Source organism: Pipistrellus hanaki, assembly GCF_964339955.1.
Source record: "Pipistrellus hanaki genome assembly, chromosome: 9".
Lineage (NCBI taxonomy): Eukaryota > Metazoa > Chordata > Mammalia > Chiroptera > Vespertilionidae > Pipistrellus > Pipistrellus hanaki.
This window is the reverse complement of record NC_140511.1, coordinates 77,719,877-77,736,752: the sequence shown is the minus strand read 5'-3', so window position 1 is coordinate 77,736,752 and position 16,876 is coordinate 77,719,877. Positions and strand designations below refer to the sequence as shown.

General features: G+C 65.6%; 1 protein-coding gene and 1 long non-coding RNA gene across 3 annotated transcripts; one reads left to right on the top strand and one right to left on the bottom strand.

The window, feature by feature from the left end:
- The first annotated feature begins 705 nt into the window (after positions 1 to 705).
- Positions 706 to 10,826, top strand: CHRM1 (cholinergic receptor muscarinic 1). 2 transcript variants are annotated; one of them, XM_084895895.1, is made up of 3 exons: positions 706 to 745; positions 1,170 to 1,260; positions 8,374 to 10,826. In XM_084895895.1, exon 3 carries the CDS (start codon positions 8,447 to 8,449, stop codon positions 9,833 to 9,835), a length of 1,389 nt encoding a protein of 462 aa, XP_084752021.1. In that variant the 5' UTR covers positions 706 to 745; positions 1,170 to 1,260; positions 8,374 to 8,446; the 3' UTR covers positions 9,836 to 10,826. The 2 variants fall into 2 exon arrangements, with proteins under 2 accessions (XP_084752021.1, XP_084752022.1); XM_084895896.1 differs by lacking the exon at positions 706 to 745 and having other exon boundaries at positions 890 to 1,260.
- LOC311628621 lies at positions 6,158 to 8,842 on the bottom strand. Its single transcript, XR_014796030.1, has 3 exons — positions 8,702 to 8,842; positions 6,960 to 7,182; positions 6,158 to 6,770 (listed from the first exon to the last, which is right to left on the bottom strand). It is a non-coding gene; the product is annotated as an uncharacterized lncRNA (long non-coding RNA).
- Positions 10,827 to 16,876: the final 6,050 nt, after the last annotated feature.

Here is a 16,876-nt window from a genome sequence, read left to right as displayed (position 1 = left end):
CCCGACACACATACATGCACACGCACACACACGCTCACGCTCACCCCCACACCAGACACCTGTGCCCTCGCACGGGCTCTGGGTGGGACAGACGGGAGCGCACAGCCCGCCCGCGCCCGGCCTGGGCCCGTTCCAAGTGCCAGCCTCTCACTGAGGTCCAATGTGTCACTTCCCGACAGAAGGAACGGCTCCTTCGCCGCGGGGGGCGGGGGGGGCGCGGGCGGGGCAGAGCGCGGTGAGGGAAGGAGGCGTGTGGATCCGGACACGGGCTCCGGCTGCAGGCTCGGGGTGCGGGCTGGGGGCTGGGGGAAGGGGCCCCGGGAGACAGAGTGCCTTTGTGAGGGTGTGTGCGCGGAGCCCTGTGCCTGGGTGTGGGTGTTTGTCTCCTGTATCCGCCTTCGCTCCCGCTCCGGACTTCCAGCCTCTCGGGCTCGCCGTCCGCCCGTGCTCCCCTGCGGCCGGGGCTCTGGCGGGGGCCCTGGCGGAGGAGGGGGCGCTCCAGGGCCCGGTCCAACCCCAGACGTTGCCGAGGCTTCCCTCCTGCTCCCCTCCCTTCCTCTCCTCCCTCCTCCCTCCCTCCTCTCTCTTCCTCCCTCCCTCCCCCCCAGGGCTGGCGTGCCAGGGGGTGGGACATGCCAATCACTGGCTGTGCCTCGCCGGCTGCCAGCGCAGGACGCAGCTCCCCCCGGAGCCAGGTGTTTGGGTCCCGGGAGGCAGAGGCGGGGAGGACCCCTGTCCGGCCCACGTGAGTGCATGGGAGGGGCGGGAGGGGCCCGCAGGTGGGGCCTGGGCAAGCAGGGTCCTGGGTTCCAGGTGGGGACCGGAGCGCAGGGAAACGTGGGTGGACCCAGAGAGAGGAGGGGGCCCGGGAGGGTCTAGAGACGAGGGGGCTCCCAGCCTTGGGCACTGGCTGCCCAGATGCCTTGTCCCCGGCTGTGAGTGGGCACACCGGGTGTTTTTCTGAGGTTCAGCCGGCAGAGGAGACCGAGACCCCCTCAGTTTGCTGGACCTGGAGCCGGAGGGATCCGGCTGCCGCGTAGCAGGCACAGCCCCCGGACCCCGGGGACCGAGAGGGAGGGCGGGGGGCAGCCCTTGGCACCAGCACCTGGAGGGAGGCTGAGCCCTCCAGTTGGGGTACCAGTCCCCGAACCCCTCCTCTCCTCCCTCAGGGGGCTCTGAACCCCACCACCCCCTCCACCTGCGGCGCCACCGAGATGGACTGAACCGGCTGCCGGCCAGATGGACAAGCTGGACGCCAAGGTGGGTGCTGGGCCAGAAGCCAGCGGCGACCAGGCCAAAAGCCCCGGGGCTGCCCGGGGAGAAACGGGCACGCGCGTGGCCACGCGGCAGGGAACATGGTGCCGACATGTGAGGCGGCCGGGGAGCACCCTGTGGGCTCGGTCCGGGGCTTCCTCAGGGCGGGTGGCAGCGGGGTGCCCGGGTCACCCAGGGTGCCCTCCCCGGACCCCCAGGTCCCCACGTGGGCACTGGCAGGGGCCGGGCGCTCCGCTTGCTGCAGGGGAGGGTGGTCAGCTGGCACCGGGCTCGGGGCTGCTCAGTGGATCGGTGCCAGCAGACGGGCCACCTCTTCCCACAAGGCAACCTGCGGCTCCACCGGACTGACCGGCCCTGGCCGCCGGCCGGAAGGAGCCGGTGCCTTGCGGCCACGCAGCGTCCTGGCCCTGCGTGGCCAGCTGCTGGCCGGGCTGTCAGAGGGGAGCCGCTGCCACCCGGGAGGGCAGGTGGGAAGAGGTGGCTGCTGGGGGGTGCAGCAGCTGTGACTCCGGGCTCCCGGGCTGGGCCTGGGGCCTGAGAGCCGAACCCCGAAGCACAGAGAGGACTCCCCAGTGTCAGCAAGGGGTTAGGCAGGGTCCTGTCAGGCCTGGGAAGGCGCCTCCCCATTGTACAGGAGGGGAGACTGAGGCTGAGGAAGGGGGAGACGTGCTCACGGTCACGGAAGGGGTATTTGGGGGCCCACACTGCGGCCTGCCGGAGCAGGATGGCGGGAGGGGGGACTGCGGGGAGCGGGGAGCTCCTCCAGGCGGGAGGGAGCGCGGGCTCTGCGGGGGGCGGAGGGGAGAGGTGGGTGAATCTCTCCCTGGGTTTCTACTGCTGTGATGCCATGGTGATGCCGAGGAGGGGGGGAGGAGGGAGAGGGAGGAAAGGAAGCGGGGAGAGGAGCAGGAGGAGGAAGAGCGGGGGGCGCAGGGAGCGGAGGCGGAGGGCCCAGCCTGCCCTGGTGAGGGCCCCCCACAGCGAGGGGACCTGGGGGGGGGGTGCTGTGCAGAGCAGCATTGATGCCGGCTGCTGCCCTCCAGGGGAGGGGGGAGTTGGCTCTTCCAGGGGAAACTGCGGAGCCTGGAAATGGGATTCCAGGCTGGGCATCGGGGGTGGAAGTTGTGCACCTTTGCTGGGTCCAGAGCCACCTTCAGAGCCCAGTCCGCCCAGGGGGGGGCGCTGACGGCGGCGTCGGGTTCAGGCCCCATCAGAAGGCACAGGTCAGGTGCCCAGCCTGGTACCGCCTTCTCCCCAAATGTCCCTTCTCTCCAGAGGGGCTGCAGGCTCCCAGGCCCAGAATCACAAGATGGCTTCCCTCCTCCTCCCCGAACCTTTCGCCAGCACCCCCTCATTCTCGGCCTCCCCTCTCCACGCCTCGGCCAGTGGAAAGATCCCAGGGACCCGTGTTCAGGAATCCCTCCCCAGCCATCCCTCCCGCCTCCCCGCCTGGCTCTCTCCCCTCCCCCTTCCTCTCCCCGTCCAGATCCCCAGCCCCCGGGGATCTGTCCAGGGCGCTGGCGGTCAATAGCCCTGCCCTGCGAGAGGCTCTGACCTCATCCCTTAACTCTTTGCGCCCAGGGTGGCTTTTCCTCCATGGACACTGCCAGGCATGCCATCCATGCCCGCGCCTGGCTCACCTCCTCCCGCCTCCCGGCAGCGGGTGAAGCCGGGCTCTCTCGGTCCGGCCCGGCCCCCGGTGAGGATGCCATGGCTGTTCTCTCAGGCCGGCCTCGCCGGGGACAGGGACCTGGCAGGTGAGGACACACAGGCCTGGGGGGAGCAGAGGGACTGGTCCTGCCCCCTGCAGGCTCATCCTCACGCCCCGGCCTGGAGCCAGGCAGGACGACCCTGTCACACGCATGTACTTGTTCCACAGATGTTTACTGAGCAACTACTGTGTGCCAAGCACGGGCTCAGAGCCCTGACTGAGGCAGACACAGCCCCTCCCCTGCCTCTCAGAGCTACAGCTGCACCTCCCCCTTCCCACCACACTGTCATTATACATCACCCAGACAGACAACAGGCACTGCCACACACACACACACACACACACGCACGCCAGGTCCTAACGGAGGGCTGACACCTCCCCGGGGACTGACTGAGCCCGGGGGTTGGCCAAGCTGGCCCAGATGGACAAGGAGGCTACTGAGCAGGTTTTTTAAAAATATATCTTTACTGATTTCAGAGAGGAAGGAAGAGGGAGAGAGAGAGAGGCATCAATGATGAGAGAGAATCATTGATCGGCTGCCTCCTGCACACCCCACCCTAGGGCTTGAGCCCGAAACCAAAGCATAGTCCCTGACCGGGAATCGAACCGTGACCTCCTGGTTCATAGGCGGATGCTCACCCACTGAGCCACACCGGCCGGGCCCCACAGAGCAGTTTAGAATAGACTGCGGAGGAGCTGCTGGCACCCCAATCCTGGTGGCATGGCTGGCCGACTCACAGGGTGGTCCCTCCATCTCTAAGCCTCGGCTGCCCCTTCAGCAGGCTGAGGACAGCAGAACCCACTTTGCCAGGAGCGCTCACAGGCCGAGCAGAGCATGCGTATCAGGCTGGCAGCCACGCCGGGTACTTTGCCGGCAGTGAGTACCAGTTGCCGTAATCACATTAATGAGGTCACGTGAAGCTCCTCCAGCCTTCACCGGGAGGCCGCAGTCCTGGACGGGAGGGCCCCTCCCCGCCTCCTTGCCCCCCAGACGTGTCACCCTCAGAGGCGGAGTCCCATCCCCACAAAGCTATAGGCTCACCCCCACTTCTGACTCTCACTCAGCAAGGACCCGCCTCACACTCACTCTCACCCGGCAGAGGGGCACCCGGTCGGAGCGGGGCCTCGCCCAAGGTCACAGCCAGACGGGAGCAGAGATGGGGCCTCAGGCTGGGCAGAGGCAGCGCCCAGGACTTGGGGGCCGGGGGAGTCCTGCCATAACCCCCTGCATTCCCCCCAGGGGTGTTTCACAGAGCAGGCCAGGCTAACGGCCTCCAGCCTCCCTTTCACGGGGTGGCGGGGGGCCTCTGAGCCTCTCCTCTGCAGATGCCCCGGGGCTCCATCCCCAGGAACCAGAGCCTGGTCCCTACACAACCACCAGCTCCTGACCTTCGTGGCCTTGGGCAGGCAGAGGGCTGTTCCCCGCCCCTGTCGAGGTTGAGACCCGCCCACGGGCACACAGCAGGGGCCGGAGCAGGCCTCTGGGGCTTCTCCGGAGCGCAGCGTCCGGCGAGGTCTGGGGAGGACCTGCTCCGTTTTGGCGGACAGGCCGGGCTCAGAAGCCCCGGGGGCTGGCAAGAATCAGGGTTCAGTTCCCCAGAACCTCTGCTCTCCTCCTGCCTCCTCATAGCGGATAAGCTGGCCGGGGGAGGAGGCAGACCCTGGAGCCCCAGGTCGGGGCCCGGTCCCCACTCGCTTCTGCTTCCTGGGAGACATCAGGGAGTCCCTTAGCCGCCCCCCCCCAGTGCCTTCATCTACAGCACAGAGCTAAGAGCCCCCGCAGGGTGGCCTGTGGGTTACGGGACCTGGTGTGCCCCCGCAGGGGCCGGCCTGCAGGAGGCGGTGCGTTGTGGTGGTTATCTGTGTGAAAATGAGGACGTGGGGAGGGGCGTCATCGAGGAGAGGGACTCCGCCTCCCGCGGAGGAGATGGCAGTCCCCAGCCCAGCCCCGGCTGAGAGAGCACGTGAGCCGCCAGCCTCTGCAGCCTGGCCTCCGGGCCTTGGGTCCTTTCTGTTCAGATCCAGGATCCTGTGCCGTCTTCCCAGGTGCCCGCTGGCCCACCGCCCCTGCGGTGGGAACCAGCCGTGCGGGGCCCAGGGGGACCGGGCCTGGGGTCCGCACGGGAAGGGCCGGGGCCAGAGGGGCTGGGCGGGCATCGGAACGAGGAGGCAGGAAGAGGAACAGGCCTTTGGCTGGGCGGCATTTCCGAGCCAGGCGCTTTGGGGGAGGTTTGGGGGCGAAGGGCAGCCGGAAAGCAGGGGTTCCGGGATTGCAGATGATCGCGCGGCCGGGAAGGGACGGCTCTGAAATTCAGAGTCAGGAATGCTGGATCCGGGGTGAGTTGAGCGAGGCCCTGGTCCCAGAGTGCCATTTAAGGGGGACACCCAGACACCCTCGTAATCAGGATAAAGACCACAGTCATGTGATGTTTCTGGAAATCAAGCAGCCAACTACCCTCCACGCTGGGTGGGCCGTCTGCTTTTGTAAGCTTCCTCGGACCCAGGGCCAGGATGAGGGCGAGGCGTGGGGGACGGGGTGTGTGTGTGTGTGCGCAAGTGCAGGGTTGGATCCTGTCTTTGTTCAAACTTGTGTTTATGACGGGCGTGTTGCATTGTTGTCCATGTTTAAATACTGCATTGAACTGTCCTCTGCTTGACGCCTGAGCTCTGAGACAAGTCCTTAAGTGTCCCACCCAAGGCGAGGCCTCCTGGCCCCCCTAGCCTTGTGCTGTGCGGCGTGAGGCGCGGGGTCAGGGGTGGGCGGAGCGCTGGCTGAGCACTGAAGGCTGCCCCAGGCCTGCAGCTCCGCTTCCAATGGAGGCTTTCGGGGCTGGGCCAGGTGGCCGCTGGGGCTGCTGGGAGGCCCCTGGGAGTTGGGGGCAGGCAGCACCCAATCTAAGAGCCAGACCTGGGGCGACCCGGTGCCTTCTCCCCCCTTTCCCCGGCCTCGGTTTCTCCGTTAGAGCTCAGGCCAGAGGGACAGGCAGTGAGCAGGGCACCAGGCCAGGGGTGTCCACCAGCTGCCGCGCTGGGAAGCCCACCAGGCACGTCTGGTCCAAGCCCCCACCCAGCGCCTGACGTTGGTGAAGGACGGGAAATAAGTCACATTTCCACGTAATACTTTTTTTTTTTTTTAATATATTTTATTGGTTTTGTACAGAGAGGAAGAGAAAGGAATAGAGAGTTAGAAACATCGATGAGAGAGAGTCATCAATCAGCTGCCTCTTGCACACCCCCTACTGGGGATATGCCCACAACCAAGGTAAATGCCTTTGACCGGAATCGAACCCGGGTCCCTTCAGTCCCTAAGCCGACGCTCTATCCACTGAGCCAAACTGGTCCCGGCTCCACGTAATACTTTAACAGTTCAAACTGGCAGACAGACTCTGGTCCCCAGGCCGAGCGTCCATTTCTAAAAAGTTTCCCTGGAACCAATTGCTTGGGCTCAAATCCTTTCTCTTTTTTTTAAATAAACTTTCTTTTTTTTTTTTTCTTTTTTTTTTAATTGATTTTTTACAGAGAGGAAGGGAGAGAGATAGAGAGCTAGAAACATCGATCAGAGAGAAGCATCGACCAGCTGCCTCCTGCACATTCCCTACTGGGGATGTGCCTGCAACCAATGTGCATGCCCTTGACCGGAATCGAACCTGGGACCCTTCAGTCCGCAGACCGACGCTCTATCCACCAAGCTAAACCGGTTTCGGCTGGGCTCAAATCTTGGTTCCAACCCTCCTTGTGCGTTTTGTGCGGATTCTCTGGCTTTTCTCAGCCTCGGTTTCCTCGTCTGTGAAACGGAGAGAAGAGCAATGCCTCGGCCACAGGCTCCCGGCTGCGATGCCCGCGGTCACGGGGGCTGATGTCGGAGCTGGTGGGGATTAGGACAGCAGGCACGCCCAGGCGGCAGGGACCCTCACGCGGCCGGTGCTGAGCCCGCGGGCGCCGAGCAGGCCAGGCTGTTCGAGGCGCGTCTCACCTCCTGCCTCCCTGACGCTCACGGCAATGCCTCTCCTTGTTAGCCGGGAACTAATAGCCCCACTTTTCAGCTGAGGAAACCGAGGCACACCCCCAGGCGGCGGAGTAGCCACTGACAGGGTCTGGGTCCTTCGCCCAGGGCAGTGGCCGGCAAACCGCGGCCAGTGGGTTAGACCACCGTCCCGATTCGCCAAGGCTGCGGGTGCGATCCCCGGTCGGGCCACCTACGAGAACCAAGCAGTGAATGCATAAGTGAGACGACAACTTGATGTTTCTCTCTCCCTCGCTCCTCCTCCCGCCCCCCCTCTCTCATCAATAAATAAACCTAAAAAACAGTTGTTTTAAAGAGAGAGATCTGGCAGATCTTGTTCCCCTTGCTGCCCCCATTCAGCTGGAGCCCAGGAACAGAGTGGGGAGGCGGAGGGGCCTCCCACAGCCCATCTGGGGCCAGACCCCGCGTCTCTGGGAGCCGAATCCCTTGCCCTTCTGCCTGCCTGACTGCAGATCCTCTGCGGCCGGCGAGCGCCCAGGCCCAGCACAGCCTCCCTGCTGCCCTGCCTCCTCAAGGGCCTGACGCAGCTCCAAACACCTCTCTCTCCCTCTCTCTCTCTCCTTCTCCCTCCCCCCCCCCCCACAGATACACATTCACATTCACACAGGCCCCTCTGCTCCCATCTCTTATCTTCTGGGGAGCCCTCCCCGGCCGTCTCTTGTCTCCTTATTTGACGGAATTATCCCCCTGGAGCTCCACGGGCTCAAAGAGAGAGAGAGAAAAGTGGGTTCTAATCTCCCCCTCTCCCCCCCCCGCCCCCCCGTCACCCTGACCAGGCCTGGCCGCCACCTCAGTGACCTGCGGGTCCTAAGAGACCTTCCCCCGGAGACGGACGACAGGGAAATTAGATAACCAGGGCCGTGCTGAGTGCTGTGTCTGGCGCGCAGCGACCGCTCGGTACATGAGGGCTTTGATCGGGTTAGAGAAATGCTCTGGGAACGTGGCAGTGCTGTCTGCAGGGCGCGCCCCCCCCCCCCCCCTCCGCCCGAGGTCAGCTCGGCCGGAACTGGCAGCATTTCCCAGCGCGGAGAACACCGAGGCTCCAGCCCGGATGGGGAGCTGGGATGAAGTCTCAGATCCCTGGATTCCAAAGCCGCCCCCACCCCCAACCCATCTGTGGCTGGGCATGCTGGGAGTGTGCGTTATAATGACCGTGTGTGCGTGCATGTGTGTGCGCGTGCGTGTGTGTGTGTGTGTGTGTGTGTGTGTGTGTGTGGTGTGGCCGCCAGAGCAGGAAGGGCCCAGCCCGCCCAGGAGGGTGCTGGAGGCAGTGGTGCTGTCTGGCCCGAAGTCCTGGCAGGGTGGGGCCAGGCGGTGGCTGGTGTCCAGCCCCCCAACCGAAGCCCGCGTCCTCTCTCCCCAGGCGATGACCTCCCGCTGAGGAAGCCGCCGAGTGACCAGAGGAAGGGGCTGCCCGCTCCGCCCCGCCGGCCGCCATGAACACCTCGGCCCCTCCCGCCGTCAGCCCCAACATCACCGTCCTGGCGCCCGGCAAGGGCCCCTGGCAAGTGGCCTTCATCGGCATCACCACGGGCCTCCTGTCCCTGGCCACCGTGACGGGCAACCTGCTGGTGCTCATCTCCTTCAAGGTCAACACCGAGCTCAAGACCGTCAACAACTACTTCCTGCTCAGCCTGGCCTGCGCCGACCTCATCATCGGCGCCGTCTCCATGAACCTCTACACCACGTACCTGCTCATGGGCCACTGGGCCCTGGGCACGCTGGCCTGCGACCTCTGGCTGGCCCTGGACTACGTGGCCAGCAACGCCTCCGTCATGAACCTGCTGCTCATCAGCTTCGACCGCTACTTCTCGGTGACCCGGCCCCTGAGCTACCGCGCCAAGCGCACGCCGCGCCGGGCGGCCATCATGATCGGCCTGGCCTGGGTGGTGTCCTTCGTGCTGTGGGCGCCCGCCATCCTCTTCTGGCAGTACCTGGTGGGCGAGAGGACCGTGCGGGCCGGCCAGTGCTACATCCAGTTCCTCTCCCAGCCCATCATCACCTTCGGCACCGCCATGGCCGCCTTCTACTTCCCGGTCACCGTCATGTGCATCCTCTACTGGCGCATCTACCGGGAGACGGAGAACCGGGCCCGGGAGCTGGCCGCCCTGCAGGGCTCCGAGACGCCGGGCAAGGGCGGCGGCAGCAGCAGCAGCTCAGAGCGGTCCCAGCCGGGGGCCCAGGGCGCAGCGGCGGCCGACACCCCTGTGGGGCGCTGCTGCGGCTGCTGCCGGGCCCCCAAGCTGACCTACAGCTGGAAGGAGGAGGAGGAGGAGGACGAGGGCTCCATGGAGTCCCTCACGTCCTCCGAGGGCGAGGAGCCGGGCCCCGAGGTGGCCATCAAGATGCCCATGGTGGACCCCGAGGCGCAGGCCCCCGCCAAGCAGCCCCCCAAGAGCTCCCCGAACACGGTCAAGCGGCCGACGACGACGCGGAAGGGCCGGGAGCGCGCGGGCCGGGCCCAGAAGCCGCGCGGGAAGGAGCAGCTGGCCAAGCGCAAGACCTTCTCGCTGGTCAAGGAGAAGAAGGCGGCGCGGACCCTGAGCGCCATCCTGCTGGCCTTCATCCTCACCTGGACGCCGTACAACATCATGGTGCTGGTGTCCACCTTCTGCCGGGACTGCGTGCCGGGGACGCTGTGGGAGCTGGGCTACTGGCTCTGCTACGTCAACAGCACCGTCAACCCCATGTGCTACGCGCTCTGCAACAAGGCCTTCCGGGACACCTTCCGCCTGCTGCTGCTCTGCCGCTGGGACAAGCGGCGCTGGCGCAAGATCCCCAAGCGCCCCGGCTCCGTGCACCGCACCCCCTCCCACCAGTGCTGACGCCCAGCCCGCGCCCTCCGCCCCGTCCCGGCCCCCGTCCCCCGAGAAGGGGCTGTGACCTCAGCCCCGGGCCCTGCTCCGCCCCTGCAGGCCGCCCAGGCCCCGAGGTCACCTTCCCGGGCGGCCAGAGAGACCCTGCCAACTCCACGCTGCCATTCCCAGGCGGGAGCGACCCGGGGAACTGGTTTCTCTGTCCCCGGCAGGCCAGCCGGATGGGAACGTGCTCTTCACCAGGAAGAAGCCGGGAGGAGGATCCTGGCCTGGATTCCTTTGTTTGCATTTGGGTAGGAAGTCTGCCTGGAGCCAGCAGGGCGGGCCAGCAGAAAGGGTTGCCTCGGCCCTCAGCCCCGGCCCCCTGGCTGGCCTGGATTGCAGGGAGAAGGGGGGAATGGCGCCCTCTGTGGCCACAGCTGGGAACTGGCACCAGACACGGAGAGAAAAGCTTGGCTCAGAGGGACCAACCCCCGGCCCCTCGGCAGGCACAGCCCGCCCTGCTGGGTCCCAGGCTCGCTCTCCGAGAACCCCAGCCTCCCGACCTGTGTCCGCAGAGCGCCCCCGTGGGGCCCCCCTCCAGGCAAACGTCCCCGCACCAGCAGGACAGCGGCCCCAGAGGGCACCCGCTCAGCTAGTCGCACGTCGAGTCCCCAGGCAGCGGCAGCAGGACCGGACGCCTGGTGTCCACGAGGCCATTTCCTGGGGAACGAGGGCAGGGCGCCTGCTGCCCAGCCTCACGCCCACACCCCCCGCCCCAGAGAAACCCCAGGTCCCTCCCAGCTCTCAGCCGCCATGCACAGCTAGCCAGCCTCCCGCATGCTGCCTGCCTCCCGCCCGCCCCACCAGGCCGGCCCGGCCCCCGGGTCCTCTCCTGTGAGCCCCGTCCCACCCACGCATGGCCGCCCAGCCACCCTCACCCACAGGCCCGCCTGGCCCCACGTGTTCTCTCCCTCCATCTCAGCCACGCTGGGTCCCAATAAAGCCTCTACCCCAAGGATGCTGAGTCCTTCCTCCCTGCGTCGGGTCCAGGACCTGGTCTTGGGCCAGGGCAGGATGGGGGGGGCAGGGAAGTACCCCGGGATGTGCCCCCGAAGGCAGCGCTGAGGGGCTGGGCCTACGGGCACCTGTGGCCCCGCACCAGGTCCCGCTCCGGTGAGCGGGCAGTATGGCAGGCCTGGCTCCTGGCGGAGGAAGGCCGGACCGAGGAGGCTGGCCCTGCCCGCGGCCCGCACACCCCCTGCCAGCTTTGCCATCCGCCGTCCTCCGGGGCCTGTCACACCCAGGGAGGACACAGACGGGGAGACGCAGGCCGGGGGCCCAGGGGGCCGTTCAGGGTCACCCCACAAAGCACAGCAGCCCCGGCAGTACGCTTCCCCAGTGTGCTTATGGCCGGGGGTCCGGAGACCACCCTGAAGGCCGGTGACTCAGGAGAAGGACACGGAACCGGCGAGGCGGTGACACCGCGGTTATGGTTTATTACGGTGGACGCACACAAAGCCACGGAGCGGAGGCCAGGGAGCCGGGCAGCTTCAGGGCATCCTGGGCAGTGCCTGCCTCCCCAGCAGTGGTGTGGCCACCCCAGGGGAACAGGGAACAGGGAATGAATGGGGAGCTCCCCCAGCAGGCTTTTCCCCGCAGGCTGCTCTGCTGGTGTAGGCGTGTCAGCCCCACCGCCTCGGCCTCAGCCCCTCCAGGGGCTAAGCTGCACACGTGGCCGCAGAGCCCGGTGTGGCTGGAGGCCGCAGGGGGAGGCCAGGGCGCGCTCCCGGCCAGGCAGGCCCTGCGGTTGGGACGTGCGGGTTGGAGAGCCCGGCCTGTGGCGGGTCCGCGGTGCCCAGGGGAACTGGTCGGATCTGTGCGCGCTCGGGGTCACCCCAGATGGACTGAGTCAAACGCCAGGGCAAAGCCCGGCCACATTTCAGCAAGCCCTCCGGTGAGGAATGCTGGCCCCCGGGGCCGGGGTCCAGGGGGGGAGGTGAGGATTCACCCCCACAGCGGCCAGGACCCCCAGGACCCTGTGAAAAGGAAGCTTGTGGCACGTGGGCAGGGGCAGCCCATGAAGAGGCGGGCAGAGCAGGCTGGCCAGGGACTGTGGACAGTGACTGCCGGGCACAATCCCCTCCCCTCCCCCAGCCCCGCGTCCTGGGGCCCCTCCCCTGTGACTGCCCCCCTCAGCCCCGAGCCCCCTGTTGGAGGCTGGGTCCTGGGAGGCAGGGCCTGGGAGCGAGCAGTGCTGGCCAGCAGGGCGCTGGGCTCACACCGCTGGCTCCCCTGGGGACCCCGAGGGGATGGTCAGGGCCGGCACTGCCCCTGGGCAGGCACAGGTCCTGCCGCCTGCACCCCCTCCCCACTCCTGAGTCTCATCCTCCGTGTCCTCGCCGGGGAGGAGCTGGAGGACGCGGGGGCCTGGGGAGAGCGCCCCCGGGCTCCATGTCAGTCCCCGCAGGACCAGGCTCTCCCCGGTGAAGGCCAGGAACCGGGATCCGGTCTGGTGTCAGACACACACCTTTCACACGTCTCCAGCCGAGGCTCTGAGGGTCCAGAGTCCCTCCCCCACCCCGACCCTCACCCCACCCCAGCCTGGGAGGAAACGGCCCCGGGGGGGAGGGGGGGAGGGGGAGCAGGCCTGGTGCAGGGGCGGGGGTCCAGGCTGCTCCCCGGAGATGTGCCCACGCCCTGCAAGCCTCTGAGGCAAGAGCCCTGCCGGCCCAGCCTCGGGCGCGGCCTCGAGTTCAGCCTCGGGTCCAGTCCCAGGTCCAGCGGCCGGAGCTGCAGGAGGCGGCTGAGCCAGACGTGCACCAATCCACCCCCAACGCTGCACCCCTCCCCCCCTAGGAGCCCTTGGACCCAGAGATAAGGGCCCTTTGGTGCCTGAGCAGGAAGTTGGGGGAGAATAAGGCGGCTCTGAGGGCCATCCCATCCCTCGCAGGTTGGAGCAAGCCTGGAGAAGGACACGGTGAGGGCTCTCTGTCCTCTCCTCTGCCCCCCAATCCCTCCCGCCCCCCTCCTCCCCCTTCCTTCTCCCCATTCACAGCCTATCACTTTAGCTCCATCTGCAGGCGATCGAGGGAATAGTCCTCCAGGCCGGCTGCCTCCCAGACAGCGGGGCGATGGGTGAGGGGAGACCTGGCCCCGGGGGTATCTTCATGGTCAGGTATCTGCCCCCCAGGCATTGGGGACCCTGGGAGCCTGGCTCTGGTTTGACGAGACTGATGCTGAGCCAACCAGGAATCAGGCAGGTACCTGCTCGCCTTTATGGCACAAGGGCCTTTGGGATACCAGTGCCCACACCGGCCTCAGCCTAACGGGTCTGGGTGCTTCGCGGGGGTGGAAGCGCCCACAAACCACACAAACCACACGAACAGCGTGACTCCAGGGAGCAGACCGCCACGGAGTGCCCTGAGAACTTCTCGCTCCTCCCTCCCGGCCCCTGAACTCCCTCCCCCCACTCTCCGTCTTGGCACACGGGCACCCCATTCACTCCGTTCTCACCCAGAAATCTGGGCATCGTCTCAGATTCCGCCTCCTTTCACCCCCTGAGCCCAGTCAGCCTGTCCCCCTGCCGAAGAGTTCCCAAGTTCACCCAGGGTCCCCCATCCCACCCCCTGCCCCCGGCAGGCCCCTCGCCTGAAACGCTAAAGTAACCCCTTAACTCAGATGTCAGCCAGCTCCGTCTGTGACGGGCCAGTGAGCCAGTGGGTCAGCCTGGTGTGCAGGTCCATCCGCATCACAGCCTCTGCTGCAGCCCTTCGCTCCGCCGCGGTCGCCAAAAACAGTACGTGAGTGGGTGGCCGGGGCCATGTCCCAATAAAACTTTATTTGCATGTCGCTGAGATTTGGACTTGTATCATCTTCGCGTGTCACAAAATGTATGACTCTTTTGGTTTGCTTTTCAGGCGCTTACACATGCAAAACCCGTTTAAATATGTTTATTGATTTCAGGGAGGAAGGGAGAGGGAGAGAGAGAAACATCAATGATGAGAGAATCACCGATGGGCTGCCTCCTGCACGCCCCTCCCTGGGGACCAGCCTGCACCTGGGCCGGTGCCCTGAGTGAGAATCCGGAGCCCGAGGAGGGGCCTGTGGGGGCCCCGGGTCACAGCCAGTTGGTCACTAGTCCCGGTGACCCCTGAGACACCTCAATAGGGCCGGCGTGGGGATGAGCAGGACCCTGGGCCCCACGCTGCCGCGGCATCGGAGCTGAGCGGATTGCAGGCCTCCCGTCCCGTCTGGAGCAGCCGAGGAGCGAGCGGCTGGGGAGGGGAAAGACAACGCATTTGGAGTTGGAGTGTTGGGAGTTACAGCAGGTCCGCCACCTCCCAGGGGAGGATCCTGTGGAGGAGGCCGAGTCAGGCCAGAGCAAGGAGGCCGCCCCAGGTACTGCCAGGCCCACGTGCTCCTGCTGCTCACCGGGCCGCCGGCTGGGGCTCACTCCGCTGAGCATGCCCTGTCCTGCTGCCTCCAGCCCCGGGGCACCCTCCATCCACCTCCCACAGCCTCAGAGCTCCCAGCTCCCAGGCCCTGTCCCTGTGCTCCCCGCTGTCAGCCCCTCCCGCCACGGCCCTGCCTTCCCTGAGGAGCCTGAACTGGGCAATCTCCCGTCCACACCAGCATATCCATGCCCCTGGCCCCGGCTTCCTCTGCAACTCCCCTCCCTGGTCAGCCTTCCCTCCCCCTCCTCCTCCCCCCCACACGGGGGCCGGGGGATGGGGCAGCAGGGCTGGGGGGAGCCCGCTCCAGAGGATTGGCCCCAGAACTGTGCCTGGGCCTCAGTGCCCAGGGTGCCACGAACCCGTCCTCCGTCCTCCACCCCCCCCTCACACAGGCGTGCGGCCCCTGGGCATCCTGTAAAGCAGACAGGCCATGGCCGCTGTGGCCCAGTTTGCTGGACCTTCCTCTGCATCAATCAGAAGGTTTTGGGGTCGATTCCCGGTCAGGGCACGTGCCTAGGTTGCGGTTCAATCTCCAGTCAGGAGGAGTATGGGAGGCACATGATCGATCTCTCCTTCCCCCTCCCTCTCCTTCTCCCTCTCCCTCCCCCTCCCCCTCCCCATCTCCCTCTCCCTCTCCCTCTCTCCTTCCCTCTCCCTCCCCCTCTCCCTCTCTCCCTCTCCCTCCCTCTCTCTCCCTCTCCCTCCCTCTCTCTCTCTCTCCCCCTCCCTCTCCCCTCCCCTCCCCCTCTCCCTCTCTCTCTCCCTCTCCTTCTCCCTCTCTCTCTCCCTCTCCTTCTCCCTCTCTCTTTCCATCTCCCTCTCTCCCTCTCCCTCTCCCTCTCCCTCTCTCTCTCCCTGTCCCTCTCTCCCTCTCCCTCCCTCTTCCTCTCTCCCTCTCCCCCTCTTCCTCTCCCTTGCCCAGTGAACAGATTACTCAGACGAGGATTAAAAGGAATAAAATAAAAACCCTGCCGTCACTGAGTCCATCTCACCTCCTGCCCGCGGGAGCAGCAGCTCTGCCAGTGCTCCCTCCCAGCTCCGCCAAGCCCCCGCGGGCGTTGGCACCTGGGCAAACAGAGGTGTTAGCTTAAATGTTATTGCGGGGGCAACGCCTTGTTAAGGCAGACAGGCGATCGGAATCGCAAGCCTCTTCCAGCAAAAGGTGACTTTCCCAGCCAAAGCCAGGCCGCCTGCCCGTCACTGTCTCCAAAGGCCGCCTTGTGAGCAGTGGCATTTGCAGGGATGGTTTGTGGTGCGGGAAGAGCCAGCGTTTGTTTCTGTGGCTCCTGAAGAAGCAGGAACGTCTTTCTCCTTACCGCACTGATTCTGGGGGGGTGTCCCCGCACCAGTTAGAGGGGTCTAGAGTTGTCAAGGTTAAGCGCTGATTGGTCTCCTCCAAGAGAAGCAAAGCCTGTCCATCAGCCCCCTGTCCCCGGACCAGTGGCTGTGCCTCCTGCCCCGGGCACAGCGGGCACGGGAGGCGCCTGGGACCCGCGGCCAGACTCCGCTGTGGACCCCACGGCCTGGGCGGCCTGAGAGTCTCACCGCAGGTGACCTGGCTGCTACTGGCTCCCAGACAGGCACTGCGTGAGCAGGATGGTCCTGGCGCTCATCCACGCACTGTCTCCCCCTCCAACCCCCACCCCTTTGGAGGCCCAGCCCTCACTCTCCGCGGATGGCCCGCCTCCTGTTCGGCCGCCACAGGAAAAGCAGTCTGTGGGTGGGATTCCACACGCTCCCACCATGTCTAGGAACTGGCTCTACACTCACATAGTCCCCCTGCTCCTGGACCGGCTCCCAGAAAGGCCCCCCTATGCCCCCACACCCCACCACACCAGATCCCACCCCCTCGCCCTGCCTCCTAGGCATCCACCCAGCCAGGCTCCTTTCCCCACGATGGGAAAGATGCTGTTACTGCTGCCATCTTTAGCCGGGGGAAAGCTTCGCCCTGGCCAGTGTGGCTCAGTGGTTGGACATCATCGATTGCACCAGAAGGTTGCCAGTTTGATTCCGGTCAGGGTTGCAGCTCGATCCCCAGTAGAGGGCGTGAAGGAGGCAGCTGATGGATGATTCACTTTCACGTGGATATTTCTTTCTCCCCCGCTCCCTTCCTCTCTCTAAAAATCAACAGCCCTAGCCGGTTTGGCTCAGTGGATAGAGCATTGGCCTGAGGACTGAAGGGTCCTGGATTGAATCCCAGGCAGGACACAGGTCTGGGCTGCGGGCTCGATCCCCAGTGGGGAGGGTAGGGGTCTGCACGGACCCCTAGTGCATGTCCAGCCAGCGTCCGTGTTGCCACTTAGATGTCTGCCTGTTCTCGACGGCACCACGCCCCAAACAGCTGCTCCCTCCCCTGTCTTTGTTTTTTTATTAAATATGTTCTTACTGATTTCAGAGAGGAAAGGCGAGGAAGAGATAGAAGCATCAATGATGAGACAGAATCACCCCTCGGCTGCCCCCCACTGGGGATTGCACTCACAACTGAGGCCTCTGCCTTGATCGGGAATCGAACTGTGACCTTCCGGTGCACAGGTTGATGCTCAACCCCTGAGCCACGCCACCAGGCCTCTTCCACTTTTATTTATTTGTTTGTTTGTTTGTTTGTTTGTTTTAT

Coding starts and splice junctions, on each gene's coding strand:
- CHRM1 (XM_084895895.1), top strand. CDS start 8,447: ATGAACACCTCGGCCCCTCCCGCCGTCAGCCCCAACATCACCGTCCTG.